This window comes from Stenella coeruleoalba (assembly GCF_951394435.1).
Source record: "Stenella coeruleoalba genome assembly, chromosome: 19".
Lineage (NCBI taxonomy): Eukaryota > Metazoa > Chordata > Mammalia > Artiodactyla > Delphinidae > Stenella > Stenella coeruleoalba.
Window position 1 is genome coordinate 33,827,458 of NC_137165.1, and position 20,542 is coordinate 33,847,999.

The window sequence follows — 20,542 nt, forward strand, 5'->3', positions numbered from 1 at the left end:
TAAATTTATAGAGTGATATATGTCAATTATTTCTCAGTGAAACAGGAAATCATATATTAAAGAAAAATTCCCCATATGTATGGGAGTTCATTACACTATTCCACCTTTACTTTTTTTTTTTTGACTGCGCCACGCGGCTTGCAGGATCTTAGTTCCCCAACCAGGGATTGAACCCAGTCCCTCAGCAGTGAAAGTGCAGAGTCCTAACCACTGGACTGCCAGGGAATTCCCCTACCTTTACTTTTATGTTTGAAATTCTTCATAACACCATGATTTTTAAAAATTTACATATAAAAATTAATGTTCATATCATATCCAATGTTATGAATATATATTAAATGTACTTAACCATTTTCCAGCTGTTGGGCCTTCAAGTTATTTTCAGCTAAATTAACAGTCAATAAACACAGCTGCAATCAATAGCTCCATTCAGATATTTTGGTCCACATTTCATATTTCTTCTTTAGAGTAGATTCCTTAAATTACTGAGTCTATATACATTTAAAATTAGTGGTGTTATATTTTGTGTAGGTCATACCAATATATAATCCTATCAACAGGATACCCATTACAACAAAAATATTGCTAACCCAACAGCAAAAAATATAATTTCATTTCAATAATGTTAAACATTTTTTCGAATGTTTATACTATTTTTTTGAGAATCTGTTTTTGTTCAAACTTCCTCTCCATTATCCATCTATCTGAAGGCAGCAGAGTTTTAGTATTTTTCTTACTTATCTTTTGAACTCCTGGTAGTTTAAGGATGTTAATTCTTTCCTTCAGTTTATTATTTCTCTGAAAAAGACCATTTTGATTTAATAAAAGCAAGAAAGAGGGCTTCCCTGGTGGTGCAGTGGTTGAGAGTCCACCTGCTGAAGCAGGGGACACGGGTTCGTGCCCCGGTCCGGGAAGATCCCACATGCCACGGAGCGGCTGGGCCCATGAGCCATGGCCGCTGAGCCTGCGCGTCCAGAGCCTGTGCTCCGCAACAGGAGAGGCCACAACAGTGAGAGGCCCCAGTACCACAAAAAAAAAAAAAAAGCAAGAAAGAGAGGAGGGACTTCCCTGGTGATCCAGTGGTAAAGAATCCGCCTTCCAATGCAGGGGACACAGGTTCAATCCCTGGTCAGGGAACTAAGGTCCCACACGCTGTGGGGCAACTAAGCCTGCACGCCATAACTACTGAGCTCGCGCATCTCAACGAGAGAGGCCACGTGCTACAAACTAAAGAGCCCATCCACCGCTCTGGAGCCCACGCCATAAATAGAGAGAAGCCTGTATACCATAATGAAAGATCCTGCATGCCGCAACTAAGACCCGATGCAGCCGAAAAGAAAAAACAACGACAAAAACCTGGGGCTTCTTAAAAAAAAAAAAAAAAAAGCAAGAAAGAGGAGGCAAGTAATAATATCATTGTAAGACTTGAGTTAGAATGATTATTTAGAAAACACCAGACTCTGTTTAACTTGCCTTAATCCTTGATTTTTAAAAATTAGTATTGGAATAATTTTTAAATTTTCTTATGTTACTCATTCCTCTGATTTTTAGAATAATCTTACATTTTAGTTTGTAGCATAAAAATATGCTGAAGTCAAATTCAGTTCATAGTTTACAAACTATCTCGATACATATTGAGACAATAAGTTGAAACAGAGGTTTGCAGCATATATGACTCAGAAATAAAAGGGAAAAACTGAAAGCTAATTCTAACAAAATTCTATTCCCAAAGACAGATTCAAATTGTTCTACTCTGGGGGACTTCCCCAGAGTAGGTGGTCCAGTGGGTAGGACTCGAAGCTCCCAGTGCAAGGGGCCCAGGTTCAATCCCTGATCGGGGAACTAGATCCTGCATGCATGCTGCAACAAAGACGACCTAAGACCCAGCGCAGCCTAAAGAAATAAATATCAAATTGTTCTACTCTGGAACTATAAGGGCTGCTCTGTCCAGATTCTGAAGGGCATGCTGATCAGTATTTATGTAAAAGGTTTTAAATAAATCCTTGTATGTTTTGTTACTTGAGTAACAAAATTATTATTATTATTAGTTATATTATTATTATTTAATAATAATAATATTAAAATATTATTTCCCTTTGGAGCCATTATCAGAAATAAAACAGTCAACTCAAAATAATAAGATAAATATGAACATACATAAGTACTTCATCAGGCAAACTGAAAATCTGTAACTTCATTAAAAGGGAGGAGTAGGTCAATCTGGTAAATAAAGCAGAAAACGACTAAATAGAACCAAGAGAAGAAAGACAAAATAGGACAATAATTACCTCCCACCAAGTCCTTCAATTCGTTCTCTTTCCTTGGGAAGTTCTGGCTTATGGTCCTGTGTCACCTCCACAGCTCTGATAAAATCATCCTTTGGGTCATCCTGAATTCCAAGAACCACCCCTGAGTCACCCACATGAGCTACATACATCTTCAGGCCCCGTATGATGACCACACTGGCAGTTGTCCCTGACGTGCTGGGAAGACCTGTCATAGTCTTTGGCCATTCTGCTGTAATAAAAAATAAAACATTTTACTCTTTCAGGTGTATACATTAATCCTGTGGCAGAATAAAAATGCCAACATATGCTGAATTAGCATGTTAAATTTTGAATTAGCATAGGAAAATATTTAAGAAAAATATTTTGAAAGCTATTAAAGAAGGACTTGTATTAATCCCTTCATTCACATATTAATAAATTAATTTTATAAATAATGCAATTATATTATGACCATCAAGCTGATCCTAGGAGAAAAATGTTACAGCACAGATTTACTAATTCCACATAAGTCTTAGTCTTAATTACATTTAGTGGCAAGGATATGTTAAAAGTTTTGATACCATACTGCTAGCAGCTTATCATCTGTTTATTAATTTCACTTCAAGAAGATTTTCAGAAAAAGCTACTGGATTTGTTTTTAAAACAACTGTTGAATATTCATAATCTAATAAATAACATTTATTGAGCACTTACTGGATACCACTTTCTGTGCTAAGAGCTTTACATGTATTGCATTATCTCATATAATACACCTAAGTGATAGGTAAGATTAGTTCCATTATTTTCATTTTGCAGATGAGGAAACCAAAACTTTGAATGGTTAAGAAATTTGCTCAAAATAACTCAAGTATTTTAAGTGGCAAAGATCCCATATACCTAATTCCAAAACCTATACTGACTGACTATATTCACTATCATTTAAAATTCTGAAATATTCTGTAATATTAAACTTCAAGTTACAGTTCAAGACAGCAAACTAAGTCCAAACACTGACATATTCTCCCCACCAAAATCCTACTGAAAGGACAGAATATAAATATTAGAAAAAGTCCAGAGCAGTCATGAAACACAGAGAAGGGTCATAAGAAAATCTGAGGAATTCCTGGAATTTTAAACAAATGGAATTATATTGAGGGAAAAATCAGAATGCAAAATTTGTAATCCAACATAAGGAAAAAGCACAGTCAGTAAAGGAGGCAGTACATCAGTATTCCCCATTAACAGAGTTCCAGAAAAGTTCAAACTCAGAGGCAGTGGCAAAGGCTGAAGTCAGGAATGGATGGTAGAAGCCTGGCAGATTCATTTAAAACTGCAGGAGCTAGGTCAGTGCCTAAATTCCCTGCATGGTAAAAGGTGAAACATTTAAGTTCCTAAGATGCCAGTAACTATAATACCTCTCTTTTAAGAAAAGTGGTGCATCAGCTGATAGGGACAACAGGGTCTCAAAGGGGATGTGGTAGAAGAAATAAGCCCCCTCCCCAAATGGACAGGTGCCACACAACTTTTATAGCCACAAGCCTTCTCTAATATGTTTGGGCTAACTAGTTCTTTTCTTTTCCAATATTATATATGCTGAAAAGCCATCTCTTGAACACTACAGTGCATCTCCCCATCCCATCCCATCCCACAGATGGAACCCACCCTCCAGAGTGACCTGTCACTCACAACAGGGGGTTGCTTGCAGTATACGAAATAATGACCTTCACAAATGCTAAGGGAAACCAGAACAGCTACCAATATTGATGAAGCTAGAAATTCACACACACAGGCATATACACATGTAAAACTATCAGCAACAGCACCAGACACAGAGTTTGTGCTCAATAAACATTAGTTTTTGTTGTTATCACCATTATGTATTTAAGAAAAGCAACCAGCCTGAGAGGCACCAAGTGGAGTCACCAAAACAAAGAAACAAAAAAAGGCCCTAAAGAAAACATTTGTGGATAGATTACTGGCATTGATAAAGTTCAATAAGGCTACTGGATATAAGTAGTTATATAAAATATGAATTCTATTTTTGTAAAACAGCAACAAAAAATTACAAAATGTAACTTAAAGAAAAAAGATCCCATTCACAATAACAGTGAAAGGTGTGATATACCTGCCAACAATGCTAACAAATCTCTAATAAGACCTGTATGGAAAAGTTGTAAGCCAGTGAACAAATACAACAGTGAGCACAGAGACAGATCCATGCATATTCAGACACTTGATATATGAACAGTGGAGAAAGGACAGTCAATAAATGGAAACGGGATAAAATTATAAAAAAACAACAACAACAACTTTGGGTCCCTGATGCCAAACACACACACACACACACGCACACACAAAATCAATTCCAGGTACATTAAAGACCTGACGTGAAAAGCAAAGCTAAAATGCTTAGATAATGCACAAGAAAGTACATTTACGATCTCAAGGTGGGGAAGGATTTCCGAAAGACAAAGAATGCACTAGCCATATAAGAAAATGATTGTGAAGTTGTACTACCATCAAAATTAAGAATTTCTGTTCATCAAAAGATATGATTACTAGAGTGAAAAGACAACTCACAGAATGGAAGATGATATATTTATAATATATACACACCAAAAGAATGGTATCCAGAATATATAAAATGCTAAAACAAATCAAATCAAGAAGACTACTCAATAGAAAAACGGATAAAGGTCCTGAACAGGCTTTTACAAATGAGGAAATCCAAAGAGCCAAAAAGCATGCAGAGGTGTTTGGCTTCTTTAATCATCACGGAAATACAAATTAAAAGCCATAATGAGGACTTCCCTGGTGGCACAGTGGTTAAGAATCTGCCTGTCAATGGAGGGGACACGGGTTCGAGCCCTGGTCTGGGAAGATCCCACATGCCGCGGAGCAACTAAACCCGTGTGCCACAACTACTGAGCCTGCGCTCTAAATCCCGTAAGCCACAACTACTGAAGCCCGCGAGCCACAACTACTGAAGCCCGCGCCCCTAGAGCCCGTGCTCTGCAACAAGGGAAACCACCGCAATGAGAAGCCTGCGCACCACAATGAAGAGTAGCCCCTGCTCGCCGCAACTAGAGAAACGCCCGTGCTCAGCAATGAAGACCCAACGCAGCCATAAACAAATAACTCAATAAATAAATAAATAAAAGCCATAATGAGATACCACAACATAATTATTAGATTGCTGCATAAATTAAAGTTTGACAAGAGTTAAGTTAAGAATGTGGAGTAACATGTTCTATCATCAACTACTGGTAGGAGTATAAACTGGTACAACTACTTTAGAAAACATCTAGGCATTATATGGTAAAGGTGAAGATATGTATACTCTTGACTACTCACTACCCATTGGTATATAGCATAAATTCATGACACACAATACATATGAATGTTCATACCAGCACTGTTCATATGGACTAAAAACGGGCAACAGCTCAAATGTCCTTCAACATAACAACAGACTATATTACATATAATGGGTGAGAATCTTACAAGAAGGATGAGATAAAAGAATACATTCAGCATGATTTTCTTCAGAAAAAAAAAACTATCATGTTTACAAACAAGAGGTAAAACTATTAAGAAAAATAAGTAAATCACTACAGACCTATAATCACAAAAGTCAAGCTTGTGGTTGCCTCTTGGGGGACGACAGAAATATTAGATCAGAAAGGGCATACAGGGGCTTCTGGCGTACAGGCAATGTTCTCTTTTGTAACTGGATGGTATTCATTTTATGATTATTTATTAAAGTGTACATTTATGTTTCATGGCCTTTTATGTATGCATGCTATGTTATATTTCACACCTTTTTTAAGTTAAAAGAAAAACAAGCAGCAGGAAGAAGGATTCAATTTTACAAACATAGATCACAGCAGACAGTTCCCTAGCCCATGCAGTTTTGCAGTCTGGTTACAGACGTCATTTCCAGAAGCCCAGCATAGAATATGGTGTATGTTTCTTTAGTCCTTTCAATTATTTTATGGGTTAACTGTAGCTCTTGCTAAAACATTTTCTTTTTTCCTTTTTTGTTAAAAAAAAAAACAAACTAGAAAACATGGTTTTCTGCAGCTAAGAACCTGAAAAAAAAATCTATTATCATAATAAATGCAAACGAGGTGAACTCCCAGAAACAAGGGTTCTTAGCTACATTCAGAAAATAAAATTTACCTACAGCATACAAGTAATTTAGCTGTTTGCAAAAAGCACCTAAAACAAGATGAAAAAGAGCTAAAAATAAAAAGGATATTCAAAGCAATGTTAATATTTAAATCACATTTTTTGTCAAAAGCACTAACATATTATGAAAGAAATTCCGCAATGATCTAAAAATACTGAATAATCCATGCTTTCCCTATTCATTTGAAATGTCACCTTTTATCATATGTTACATTTTGCCTCAGATCTATTTCTGGACTCATCCTACTAATCTATTTATGGTGCTTTTTAATAATAGGGAGTTTAAGTATCCACCAATTATTCTTCTTTTTCAATATTCTCTTAAGTATTTTTCCATATGAACTTCAGAAGCAACTTGTAAAATTAAAAAACAAACCCTGTGGAGGTTCTGATTGAAACTGCAATAAATTTATATATTAAGGAACCTACCTCTTTAATTTGTCTTCCTTAGTTAGCCTTTCTTGTTTTCTACTTTACATTTTAATCTTTTAGTTTAAAAAAATGACTTAAAACTAGGAGCATATTAAAAAGACAGTATCTGATAGTATATGAACTCTGACATAAGTATCCTTTAGGAAATGTGCATAAGTCATTAAAACAAAGACTAGGGGACTTCCCTGGTGGCACAGTGGTTAAGGATCTGCCTGCCAATGCATGGGACACAGGTTCGTGCCCTGGTCCGGGAAGATCCCACATGCCTCGGAGCTACTAAGCCCGTGCACCACAACTACTGAGACTGCACTCTAGAGCGCGCAAACCACAACTACTGAATCCTGCACGCCTAGATCCCGTGCTCCGCAACAAGAGAAGCCACTGCAATGAGAAGCCTGCACAACACAACAAAGAGTAGTCCCCTCTCGCCACAACTAGAAAAATCCTGTGTGCAGCAATGAAGACCCAGTGCAGCCAAAAATAAATAAATAAAATAAATTGAAAAAAAATCATTGTTATAAAAAAAGTGATTTATGTACTTTTTTTCCCCCGCTTTGGCCATGCCACACGGCATGTGGCATCTTAGTTCCCCCATCAGGGATTGAACCGGTGCCCCCTGCAGTGGAAGCGCGGAGTCCTTTTTTTCCTTAATTTTTTATTATTATTATTATTATTTGCTGGGTGGGGGGGCTGCGTTGGGTCTTCGCTGCTGTGTGCGGGCATTCTCTATTTGTGGCGAGAGGGGGCTACTCTAAGTTGCGGTGCACAGCCTCCTCATTGAGGTGGCTTCTCTTGTCGTGGAGCACAGGCTCTAGATGCACAGGCTTCAGTAGTTGCGGCTCGCAGGCTCTGGAGCGCGGGCTCAGTAGTTGTGGCGCACGGGCTTAGTTGCTCCGTGGCATGTGAGATCTTCCTGGACCAGGGCTTGAACCCGTGTCTCCAGCATTGGCAGGCAGATTCTTTTTTCTTCCTAAATAGATTTTATTTATTTGTTTGTTTGTTTGTTTGTTTATTTATTTATTGCTTGCTTGCTTGCTTGCTTGATTGGCTGTGTTGGGTCTTTGTTGCTGTGTGCGGGCTTTCTTTAGTGGCGGCGAGCCAGGGCTTCTCATTGCGAGGGCTTCTCATTGCAAGGGCTTCTCTTGTTGCAGAGCACAGCTCCAGGCGCCCAGGCTTCAGTAGTTATGGCATGTGGGCTTCAGTAGTTGTGGCTCGCGGGCTCTAGAGCGCAGGCTTAGTAGTTGTGACGCACCGGCTTAGTTGCTCCGCGGCATGTGGGATCTCCCCAGACCAGGTCTCAAACCCGTGTCCCCTGCGCTGGCAGGCGGATTCTTAACCACTGCGCCACCAAGGAAGCCTGGAAGCGCGGAGCCTTAACCACTGGACCACCAGGGAAGTCCCTGTATGTTCTTTTTTTTTATTATTATTCTTTTCCATTATAGGTTATTACAAGATATTGAATATATTCCCTGTGCTATACAGTAAATCCTTATTGTTTGTCTATTTTATATATGGTACACTAAAATCTTTTAAACACATTTTACTGACTCTTCTCTCTAGGCAAGAAATACTAAGGGAAGAGGCTGCAATGAAAATGGGCTCCCTGATCTCTGTGGATAGGAGAACCTGAAGTGACAGAGATCAGATAGGAGCAGTTAATTACCTAAAGAGAATCTGGTACAGTTACCTCACTGACAACAGGGCAGAAGAAAAATTGGATCTGCAGAATGGTCTTTCACAGAAAACAAAACAAAAAACAAAAAGAAAATCTTACACGTTTAAAGAATTGTTAACCTTCTTCAAAGTGATATGTGGCCATTTTCACATGTAGCTATACACCAAGGAAAAAGAAATACCCACAACATTGAGTAACTACTGAACGATGGCTCTAAGATAATAATTCTGGGGCTACAAAACACAGCCACAGTCCACTGATAAGACATAAGGCTCATGGAGGTCAGGTACTAAATAGGACTTTCAATCCAGTCCACCTCAGAACCAATGGAATCCCAAACCTATGCCACAGCTAGTTTGGTCCCCAAATAACCTCAGCAACTAATAGCTTCCCAATATAGCTCTTCATTGATTGGTCAAAAGCCTATTAGGGTAGAAAAGGCCAAGTGCAAGACCACCAATGATACTCTCTTCCAAAACAGAAAATTAAAAGCGTTATCACACCTCTCAAAGCATAACAAAGATTGGTGTCACCATTAAAACATAAGCTGAGGTGGTGATCCGATATATTCCAGTCTATAATTTGACCACTGCAAAAGTCTGATAGCTCTTGGAAAATGACAGGGAATTATAATCAAATGGTGATTCCAAATGCTGCTGCCAAGTTTCTGATTTAGTCTCTGTACTGAAACAAATAAATATAGCCTGGTATGCATCCAGCAGCAGGGCTCTGGTGAAACTGCTACCTAGATTCCTGGAGGTATCCAAGGTTTCTGATCCGAGACCTGCTTCTTCAGGTTTACTTTTTTTTTTTTTCCCTAGGAATAATCCAAAGAATTTTTTTCTTGAACCAACAGAAAGCAAACTGCCAACAAAATATATCGTCACTCCCAAATATTATTATAGTATCTAATTCCTACAATACACCATGAAAATCAGGAAATTAACATTAATACCATACAACCATCTAATCCATATATCTCATGCAAATTACATCAACTATCCTAACAATATTTTTTATAGTAAAAGAATAAAATTCAGGATCCCTTGTTATATTTACTTATCATGTATCTTTATTTATCTTTATTCTCTTCCAATCTGGAACAATTCCTCAGTGTTTCCTTGATGCTTTTTAGTACTTGGCCAGTCATTTCAAGAATGTCTCACAGTTTGGGTTTGTTTCATATTTCCTCCTGTTTGTAATCAGATTACACATTTTTGGCAGGAATATCACAGAAGTATTAAATATGATCTTCTCCCTGCAGGCAGTATACAATTTCAATTTGTCCCGTTAAAAGTGATGATACTCTTGATCACTCGATTAAGGTGCTGTCTACCAGGTTTCCCCCTATAATCCTTTTCCTTTTGTAATTAATAAGTGTGCATGAGGAGATTATCTGAGACGACATAAATATCCTTGGAGTGGGTTGAGTGGTGCCCCCCCAACTTCAATAAAAGATATGCTCACCCACAACCTCTGAATGTGACCTTATTTGGGAAAAGGATCTTTGCAGATGTAATTAGGTTAAAGATCTTAAGAAGAGATCACCCTGGATTAGAGTGGGCCCTAAGTCCAAAGACAAGTGTCCTTAAAAGAGAAGAGCAAGGGGGCTTCCCTGGTGGCGCAGTGGTTGGGAGTCCGCCTGCCGATGCGGGGGATGCGGGTTCGTGCCCCGGTCCGGGAGGATCCCACGTGCCACGGAGCGGCTGGGCCCGTGGGCCGTGGCCGCTGGGCCTGTGCGTCCGGAGCCTGTGCTCCGCAGCGGGAGAGGCCGCAGCAGTGAGAGGCCCGCGTACCAAAAAAAAAAAAAAAGAAAAAAAAAAGAGAAGAGCAGGGGAGAAGACACAGAGGAGGCAATACAAAGACAGTGGAGACTGGGTGATGCATCTACAAGCCAAGAAATGACAAGGATTGCTGCCAGCCACCAGAAGCTAGGGGAGAGCATGGAACAGATCCTCCCTCAGAACCTCCAAAAAGGAATCAATCCTCCTGACACCTGGATTTCAGACTTCTGGCCTCCAGAACCATGAGAGAATAAATTCCTGTGGTTTTAAGCCACCCAATTTGTGCTAATTTGTTACAGCACCTCTAGGAAAGTAATATAGCTGTTCCTCAAAGTTTTACCTACTAGTTGTAACATTTATTGATGTTTCTTGGCTGAATCAACTATTATGATGGTTACCAAATGAGATTTTCGAGTTCTATCATTCCTTCTACATTTAAAAAAATATATGGATTTGTTTATTTGGCTGCACTGGGTCTTAGTTGTGGCACGCAGGATCTTTTAGTTGCAGCATGCATGTGGGATCTAGTTCCCTGACCAGGGATCAAACCCAGGCCCCCGTGCATTGGGAGCGTGGAGTCTCAACCACTCTACCACCAGGGAAGTCCCCATTCCTTCTACATTTATTAGTGGACTTCTGTAAAGAAAAGCTTTACATCACAGCTTTATTTGTAATAGCCAAAAGCTGTAGACAATCCAAATGCCCATCAATAGGTGAATGGAGGGCTTCCCTGGTGGCGCAGTGGTTAAGAATCCGCCTGTCAATGCAGGGGACACGGGTTCGAGCCCTGGTCCAGGAAGATCCCACATGCCGTGGAGCAGCTAAGCCTGTGCACCACAGCTACTAAGCCTGTGCTCTAGAGCCCGCGAGCCACAAATACTGAGCCCGTGTGCCACAACCACTGAAGCCCGTGCACCTAGAGCCTGTGCTCCACAAGAGAAGCCACCACAGTGAGAAGCCCGCACACAGCAACGAAGAGTAGGCCCCGCTCACTGCAACTAGAGAAAGCCCGTGTGGAGCAACAAAGACCCAACGCAGCCTAAATATATATATATATATATATATATATATATATATATATATATATATATATGTATATGTATATATGTGTGTGTGTGTGTGTGTGTGTACATATATATATATAAAAAATAGGTGAATGGATAAACAAATTGTGGTACATCTAGACAACCGCATACTACTCAGTAATAAAAAAAGGAATGAACTATCGATATATGCAACAACATGTAGCAGAGATTATCTAATACTGATTGAAAGTAATGACTGATTAACAAAAATGGAAAAAACTGGTACTTGATAAATATGGCAAACTCATTCGGAACATGTGATGTGCGAGAGGGTGAAGGTCCTTGACGGTAAAAACTGAGAAATATCAAACCACAATAAAGATACAGGTTTAAAATTCTATGATTTAATAAAGGTTTTCTTCCAGTTTAGTTCTATCTGGCTTTCCCTGTCTTTCCCTTTACCCCTTCCACCCCTCTTCTGCATTTGTCTGTCTCCGTCTCTGTCTTTAAACTTAAGAGAATGAAAACTATGTGCCAAAACCAGAACCAACAATTTAGGTTAGGACCAGCTTCTTCATAATTCATTCATTTGGCCATATTCTTTTAAGTAGATGCTCTGATTTTCATTTGAACAAATTAAAAAAACAAAACGTCCCATATTTCATCTTCCTTTACAAATACTGTGGCAAATTTCCTGTAATCACATCAGAGATCACACTACATTTATTTCAAGAGTATGTCGTTATCTTTCTAATGGCTCTCTTGATAACATAAGTCAATGAACTTGGCTCTGGAATAAAAGCTGCATGTTGTTCACTATCTTCTCTGAACTATCAAAAGAAAAGGATAATAAGAACATTATTTCAAATGAATAAACCTAAAGAAGCACACACAAACTTTGAAACATTATTTCTTAGAAGGCAAGCATAACACAAGAACGGTAAATCCAGACATAAGAAAATACATAAATCACACACATACTGCAACTTAAGATCAAGAAGTAATAAAAATATGAAAAAAAATACTTTAAAAAAGGATATGTTGGGAATTCCCTGGCAGTCCAGTGGTTAGGACTCCCCGCTTCCACTGCTAGGGGTCCAGGTTCTATCCCTGGTCAGGGAGCTAAGATCCCACAAGCCGCATGGCACGGCCAAAAAAAACCCCAAAAGGATATACTCACATACTCTCTCACTCCATGCTATATTTATCAAATCCCCTGGCCTCAAGACAAAAATAAGTCATATAAAAATTTTTGGATAAATTAAGTTTTCCTTTTTTATTTGGCAAGAGTACACAAGCACTAGAACAAAGCTAGAGAGGTCAAGCTCAATGTTAATTAAATAAATCAAGAAGGGCTTAGGGGACTTCCCTGGTGGTGCAGTGGTTAAGACTCTGCGCTCCCCATCTCTATACATAAGGCAAATACTAACAGCCATAAAAGGGGAAATTGACGGTAACACAATCATAGTAGGCAACTTTAACACCCCACTTTCACCAATGGACAGATCATCCCAAATGAAAATAAATAAGGAAACACAAGCGTTAAATGATACATTAAACAAGATGGACTTAATTGATATTTATAGGACATTCCATCAATAAACAACAGAATATACATTTTTCTCAAGTGCTCATGGAACATTCTCCAGGAGAGATCATATCTTGGGTCACAAATCTAGCCTTGGTAAATTTAAGAAAATTGAAATCGTATCAAGGATCTTTTGCGACCACAACGCTATGAGACTAGATATCAATTACAGGAAAAGATTTGTAAAAAATACAAACACATGGAGGCTAAACAATACACTACTTAATAACGAAGTGATCACTGAGGAAATCAAAAAATACCTAGAAACAAATGACAATGGAGATATGATGACCCAAAACCTATAGGATGCAGCAAAAGCAGTTCTAAGAGGGAAGTTTATAGCAATACAGTCCTACCTTAAAAAACAGGAAACAGCTCAAATAAAAAACCTAACCTTGCATCTAAAGCAATTAGAGAAAGAAGAACAAAAAAACCCCAAAGTTAACAGAAGGAAAGAAATCATAAAGATCAGATCAGAAATAAACGAAAAAGGAATGAAGGAAACGATAGCAAAGATCAATAAAACTAAAAGCTGGTTCTTTGAGAAGATAAACAAAATTGATAAACCATTAGCCAGACTCATCAAGAAAAAAAGGGAGAACACTCAAATCAATAGAATTAGAAATGAAAAAGGAGAAGTAACAACTGACACTGCAAAAATACAAAAGATCATGAGAGATTACCACAAGCAACTCTATGCCAATAAAATGGACAACCTGGAAGAAATGGACAAATTCTTAGAAAACCACAACCTGCCGAGACTGAACCAGGAAGAAACAGAAAATATGAACAGACCAATCACAAGCACTGAAATTGAAACTGTGATTAAAAATCTTCCAACAAACAAAAGCCCAGGACCAGATGGCTTCACAGGGGAATTCTATCAAACATTCAGAGAAGAGCTAACACCTATCCTTCTCAAACTCCTCCAAAATATAGCAGAGGGAGGAACCCTCCTAAACTCATTCTACGAGGCCACCATCACTCTGATACCAAAACCAGACAAAGATGTCACAAAGAAAGAAAACTACAGGCCAATATCACTGATGAACACAGATGCAAAAATCCTTAACAAAATACTAGCCAACAGAATTCAACCACACATTAAAAGGATCATACACCACGATCAAGTGGGGTTTATCCCAGGAATGCAAGGATTCTTCAATATACACAAATCAATCAATGTGATACACCATATTAACAAATTGAAGGAGAAAAACCATATGATCATCTCAATAGATGTAGAGAAAGCTTTCGACAAAATTCAACACCCATTTATGATAAAAACCCTGCAGAAAGTAGGCATAGAGGGAACTTTCCTCAACATAATAAAGGCCATATATGACAAACCCGCAGCCAACATCGTCCTCAATGGTGAAAAACTGAAACCATTTCCACTAAGATCAGGAACAAGACAAGGTTGCCCACTCTCACCACTCTTATTCAACATACTTTTGGACGTTCTCGCCACAGCAATCAGAGAAGAAAAAGAAATAAAAGGAATCCAATTCGGAAAAGAAGTAAAGCTGTCACTGTTTGCAGATGACATGATACTATATATACAGAATCCTAAAGCTGCCACCAGAAAACTACTAGAGCTAATCAATGAATTTGGTAAAGTAGCAGGATAAAAAATTAATGCACAGCAATCTCTGGCATTTTTATACACTAATGATGAAAAATCTGAAAGTGAAATTAAGAAAACACTCCCATTTACCACTGCAACAAAAAGAATAAAATACCTAGGAATAAACCTACCTAAGGAGACAAAAGACCTGTATGCAGAAAATTATAAGACACTGATGAAAGAAATTAAAGATGATACAAATAGATGGAGAGATATACCATGTTCTTGGATTGGAAGAATCAACATTGTGAAAATGACTCTACTACCCAAAGTAATCTACAGATTCAGTGCAATCCCTATCAAACTACCACTGGCATTTTTCACAGAACTAGAACAAAAAATTTCACAATTTGTATGGCAACACAAAAGACCCCGAATAGCCAAAGCAATCTTGAGAAAGAAAAACAGAGCTGGAGGAATCAGGCTCCCTGATTTCAGACTATACTACAAAGCTACAGTAATCAAGACAGTATGGTACTGGCACAGAAACAGAAATATAGATCAATGGGACAGGATAGAAAGCCCAGAGATAAACCCACACACATATGGTCACCTTATCTTTGATAAAGGAGGCAAGAATATACAGTGGAGAAAAGACAGTCTTCAATAAGTGGTGCTGAGGTGGGGCTTCCCTGGTGGCGCAGTGGTTGAGAGTCCGCCTGCCGATGCAGGGGACACGGGTTTGTGCCCCGGTCCGGGAAGATCCCACATGCCGCAGAGCAGCTGGGCCCGTGAGAAATGTCCGCTGGGCCTGCGCATCTGGAGCCTGTGCTCCGCAACGGGAGAGGCCACAACAGTGAGTGGCCCACATACCGCAAAAAAAAAAAAAAAAAAAAAAAAAGGCAAACCAGTTTAACTTAAGAATATCCTTGATGGGCTTCCCTGGTGGCACAGTGGTTGAGAATTTGCCTGCCAATGCAGGGGATACGGGTTCGAGCCCTGGTCTGGGAGGACCCCACATGCCGTGGAGCAACTGGGCCCATGAGCCACAACTACTGAGCCTGTGCCTCTGGAGTCTGTGCCCCACAACAAGAGAGGCCACGATAGTGAAAGGCCCGTGCACCGCGATAAAGAGTGGCCCCCGCTTGCCGCAACTGGAGAAAGCCCTCGCACAGAAACAAAGACCCAACACAGCCAAAAATAAATAAATAAATAAATTTAAAAAATAATATCCTTGATGATGCAATAAAAATTAATTTTATTTAACTCCCACCCATGAATACATGTCTTTTTAACATTCTGTAAGACAAGAGAAGCATGAATAAAAACTTCTGTTACATACTAGGGCTGTATAGAGGAAAAGCACTTGTGATTGTGTGAGTTATGAAATGAAGTAGCCACAATTTTCACAGACCATCATTTTTACTTGAAAGACTGATAAAATGGGTTAATAAGACTTGGGCAGGGAGTTCCCTGATGGCCTAGTGGTTAGGATTCTGGCCTTTCACTGCCGTGTCCCTTGGTCGGGAAACTGAGATCTTGCAAGCAACATGGCGTGGCCAAAAAAAAAAAATAAGAAGATGACTTGGCCATTTAGTGTACATTTTCTTCAAAATGAACAAAGTGAGTTTTTCATTTCAAGAGAAACAACTGACAGTATTTGTTGCCAGTGATAAATTTCTAACTGCTGCTTAAGACCTCTTATTTATTTATTTATTTAGGCCGTAGTAACATGTGGCATATGGGATCTTAGTTCCCCCACCAGGGATCAAACTCACATGCCCTGCATTGGACTGCCAGTGAAATCCCAAAACCTCGTATTTTAGAATATGTGTGTCCACTACAATGAACTTGATAACTTCCCAACCTTAAGATTTTTCTGAAGAGATTAGTGATATTAACAAATGTGTATACTTTAATATTGTATAATGAAATGCATCAATACTTGGAAGAGCCGCGTAATTCAGTGAACCATTATTTTCCAAATGACTAATGCACCATGTCACAAAATCACACATAGGTAAAAAATTGATTCAAAGTGCAAGAGAGACCAATGGCTCTTAATGTAAAAATAGAAAAGTTCATTGATGAGGTTTCAGATTCTATTTTGACTACTCTTAAGAAACTATCACTTCGGTATAGAATATCCACAACTATCTGAAAAGACAAACTATTCCTCCCTTTTCCTACTATATATGTGTGTGAGACTGCCTTTCCTTTACATACTTCACCAGAAAACATAGCATAACAGACTGAATGCAGAGGCAGAGATGAGAATATTTCTTATTTCAATATTTATTTGGGGGAAAAACTGATTTTTCACTTAAAAATGTCAACATACAATAAGTTTATTTTTAATAGATTAATAAATATTTTTTAAATTTCTCAGTTCTAACTTCTCAAACAGTAAATATGATAGATGTAGCCCACATAAACAAAAGCTGTTTAGGACCCTAAATCATTTTTGAGTACAAAGGGTTCTGAGAGCAAAAAGTTTGAGAACCACTACAATAACCAAATGAGAATTACAAAAGTGGAAACTTGACACAGGGAGTTTCCTGTGTCAAGACTTCCATATACTCAGCATACTCTTTTTTTTTTTTAATTCAAGTTTTGATGATGGAGTACGAGGTTAACTGTGCAACAAAGCAAACTTTAACATTTGGTGTATAAATCTTGGTTCACAAAGTACATATATGTCAAAAAACATATACATTCACATTTAACAGCATGGTTTCTGCTTTATTAAAAGTATGTTCAATGGGCTTCCCTGGTGGTGCAGTGGTTAAGAATCCGCCTGCCAACGCAGGAGACATGGGCTCGAGCCCTGGTCTGGGAGGATCCCACATGCCGCGGAGCAACTAAGCCCGTGAGCCACAACTACCAAGCCTGCGCTCTAGAGCCCGCGAGCCACAACTACAGAGCCCACGAGCCACAACTGCTGAGCCCACGTGGCACAACTACTGAAGCCCGCGCGCCTAGAGCCCGTGCTCAGCAACAAGAGACGCCACTGCTGTGAGAAGCCTGTGCACCACGACAAAGAGTAGCCCCCGCTCAGCGCAACTAGAGAAAGCCTGCGTGCAGCAACAAAGACCCAACGCAGCCAAAAATAAAAATAAATAAATTTACTTTAAAAAAATATATGTTCAAGTAACAGGGTTTATACTTTATCCTCTTAGTGAAAACATATGGCAAATTCACCTTGCCCCAAGTGTGCTGCAAAATAAACAGGACTCTAAATCGTTCTTTGTGTCTAATCTTCCTCTATCTTGTCTTGCTGTCCACTCCTACTTGCCCTGCAAGCAATGAAATGACAAATTTCTGGAATATACTCCTGGTGCTTTCAGCTGTGCTCTGCCTACACAAAAACAAAACAAATCTATAATAGGGACCTCTGGGATTGGATGGAAAAACGCCTCCCACCGGTGGACTGGTTGTTCTATGAGTCAATCAAATAATTCCTGGCAGAAAGCCAGGCAAATAGAAAACAGACTTTGAAAGAAGCTACTCTACAACTCTATGACAATACCTTTTTAAAATGTTCTGTATTTGACCAACCTTTACACTCTTCTCTACGTCTCTGTCCCTCTGCTGAAAATAAAGCAACACTATTCTTCCATAAACCACAGGACTTTTAAAACGACAGAAGTAGTATTACCTTTTCTCTAAAAAAAAGATTCAGACCATTCATTCACAGCAATGGGTAAGCAATTATAACTCTGTATGATAACATATGTTGGGTACAGGAACATAGTCTGCTTTAGAGAACACTTAAATCTTAGATGAAACTACAACTACACCAAATTTTTAGAAATGAAGGTCTCTCCTTTTGGCACATCAGTAATTCCTTACCTCTTGCTACCTTGACGGGCAGCTACAATTTGCAGGTACTTTTAACTAGGAACTGTGGAGAACGACCTGACAGCAATTAGCTAAGGCAACTACCAAAGGGCGGGGTGGGGGGGGGGGGCGGGGGCGGGGAAGCGCACTCTTAAAAAGCCCTAGCTGAAATTAACACATCGCCTTAACCCGGCCAGTTTAAGCGGTAGGAACGCATTCTGCGCTTTTGTTTTTCATAAGCCGTACAAGCATAAAGATCTTAGAAACATTTCATGACCACCACAGCGAATTCCTTCCAAGACTTTAAGTCGCTAGATGATAACTTTTTAGACTTTCTGAATTATCCAACAGCTTACTCCAACTACCAGCCACCCAGGATCAATTCTGGAGGACTGACACCACCAGTAGGAGGCAACCGACAGGGACAAGTCCTTCAAGAGCAAAATTATGACAGATCGGAAGGAAACACTCTAATTTTTGCCGTCTTGTCTACAGCCATACCACCCTGAACGCACCCGATCTCGTCTAATTTTTGCCACCTCCCGCTTCCTTCGCCTGTCCCAGATAGCAACGTGTCTTCAGTGCATCTTTTGGCCAAAATCTGGCTCCAGGTTTCAAACACGTTTCCGCTGGCGGCCGCCAAAGTGAAGTCCCGAAGGGAGAGGACTGCTCCCCATTGATCCTTGGGGCGGGAGGGAAGTAAAGCGAGGAGCGTTGAAGGGAGACAACAATCCTATCCTTCCCAAAGCCACTTTGTTTGCCCGCACCTCCACCGTGGAAAGAGCGCTGAGACCCAGAAAAGTCTTCCCTCCCATCGACTGACACTGAGAGCGCTCTCCGTGCTGGGGGACCACGGGACTGGCGCTATAAAAGGCCCCAAACTGCCTGAAAAAGAGGCGGGCGCCAAACAAGCCGAGGAACTTACCCAGTTTCTTCCACATGGCGAGATGACAAGCGAGGAAGCCTTTGCGGATGGCAGCGCACACCTTCGCCGGCTCGGAAGAGGTGAAGCCCTTCTGCTTCTTGATGAAACCCCACAAGTGCTCCCGGGCAAACTGTGCCGCCTCCCGCCCGCCGTGCCCGTCGCACACGGCGAAAAAGGCCACCGAGGAACGGCGGCGGCAGCAGCAGCCGGGAGCCGGCGAGGCCCCGGCGTTCGGCGGCGCGTCGCGAGCCTCTCGGGCTGCCACCGCCGGGCCTTTCCCCGAGATTTCGCCGCCAGGAAGAGCCAGCGGTGACCGCTGCGGAGGCAACGGCTGAGAGAGAGACCGCCGCGGCGAGGGCTCTTCTTCAGCCGTGGGCTCGGGCTCCACCACGATCTGAGTAACGTCCTCCATGTACTTCCTCCCGCCCTGGTCTGAGAAGACGCTCACTCCCAGAGAGTACAGCCCCGCCATGGCAGGCTGGCCGAGATCCCGCCGGTCCCACGCAGCCCGCCGAATGCGGCGGCGGGATACACACTCGGCGCTCGCCGGCTAACTATTGTTTATCTTCGACTATGCAGAGAAGGGGGAGGGAGCGGTCCCGGAGGTGGGGGGGGCGCACGATGTCGAGACTTGTCCGCCAGAGCTGGGCAGAAGCGCCAGGGGGAAAGGAGCAGACCAGCTGCGTCTGCGCAATGCGCCTCCGCCGGCTGCCCGCGCCCACCACACAAATCAGACGTTCTTCCCGGCTTACGTCACTCGGCTCTCTGGGCCCGACCAATCCGGAGTCGAGTTGGAGCGAACCCGCCCTCCGCCCTCAACCCTCGCTCCTCCCCGCAACGGCCGCCCTCAACCCTCGCTCCTCCCCGCAACGGCCGTCCTCCCTCCTCCCGCAGTGGGCGCAGGGCCCGCGCGCGACCTGGCTGGCTTTCGCTTTGCACTGGGTGTTTTCGCCCTCCCACTTTTCGGCGGGTGCTAAACGCTTATCTACCAATTTGATGTCACCTTTTTGCTCAATCCCGGGGATCATGATGCAGTCTGCTGCCCTGGGCGTTCCGCTGCTCGCCTCGTGTGGGCTTGGGCCTCCCACGAGTGTAGAGAATCTGGGAGGAAAGACCTTCATTTCTTGAAGTTAAATGGCGGGAAACCTCACTTCGGAAGGTGGTTTGCGAACAGGCTGGAAAAAGCATGCCACAGCTGAACTGGATTTCGGTGGGATGGATCCGACCGGGAGTTGAGAGAGCAAATCC

At 41.0% G+C, this 20,542-nt stretch overlaps 1 protein-coding gene across 1 annotated transcript in view; it reads right to left on the reverse strand.

Annotated features, from left to right (window-relative positions):
* The window catches only part of PPM1D (protein phosphatase, Mg2+/Mn2+ dependent 1D), a 54,451-nt gene extending 34,465 nt beyond the window's left edge, over nucleotides 1-19,986 (reverse strand). The window contains exons 1-2 of the mRNA XM_079905541.1: nucleotides 19,295-19,986; nucleotides 2,289-2,517 (exon numbers count right to left, since the gene is read on the reverse strand). Coding sequence (XP_079761667.1) covers nucleotides 2,289-2,517; nucleotides 19,295-19,766 — 701 coding nt within the window. The 5' untranslated portion in view covers nucleotides 19,767-19,986. The remainder of the gene's footprint in view (nucleotides 1-2,288; nucleotides 2,518-19,294) is intronic.
* Between the last annotated feature and the right edge of the window lie 556 nt (nucleotides 19,987-20,542).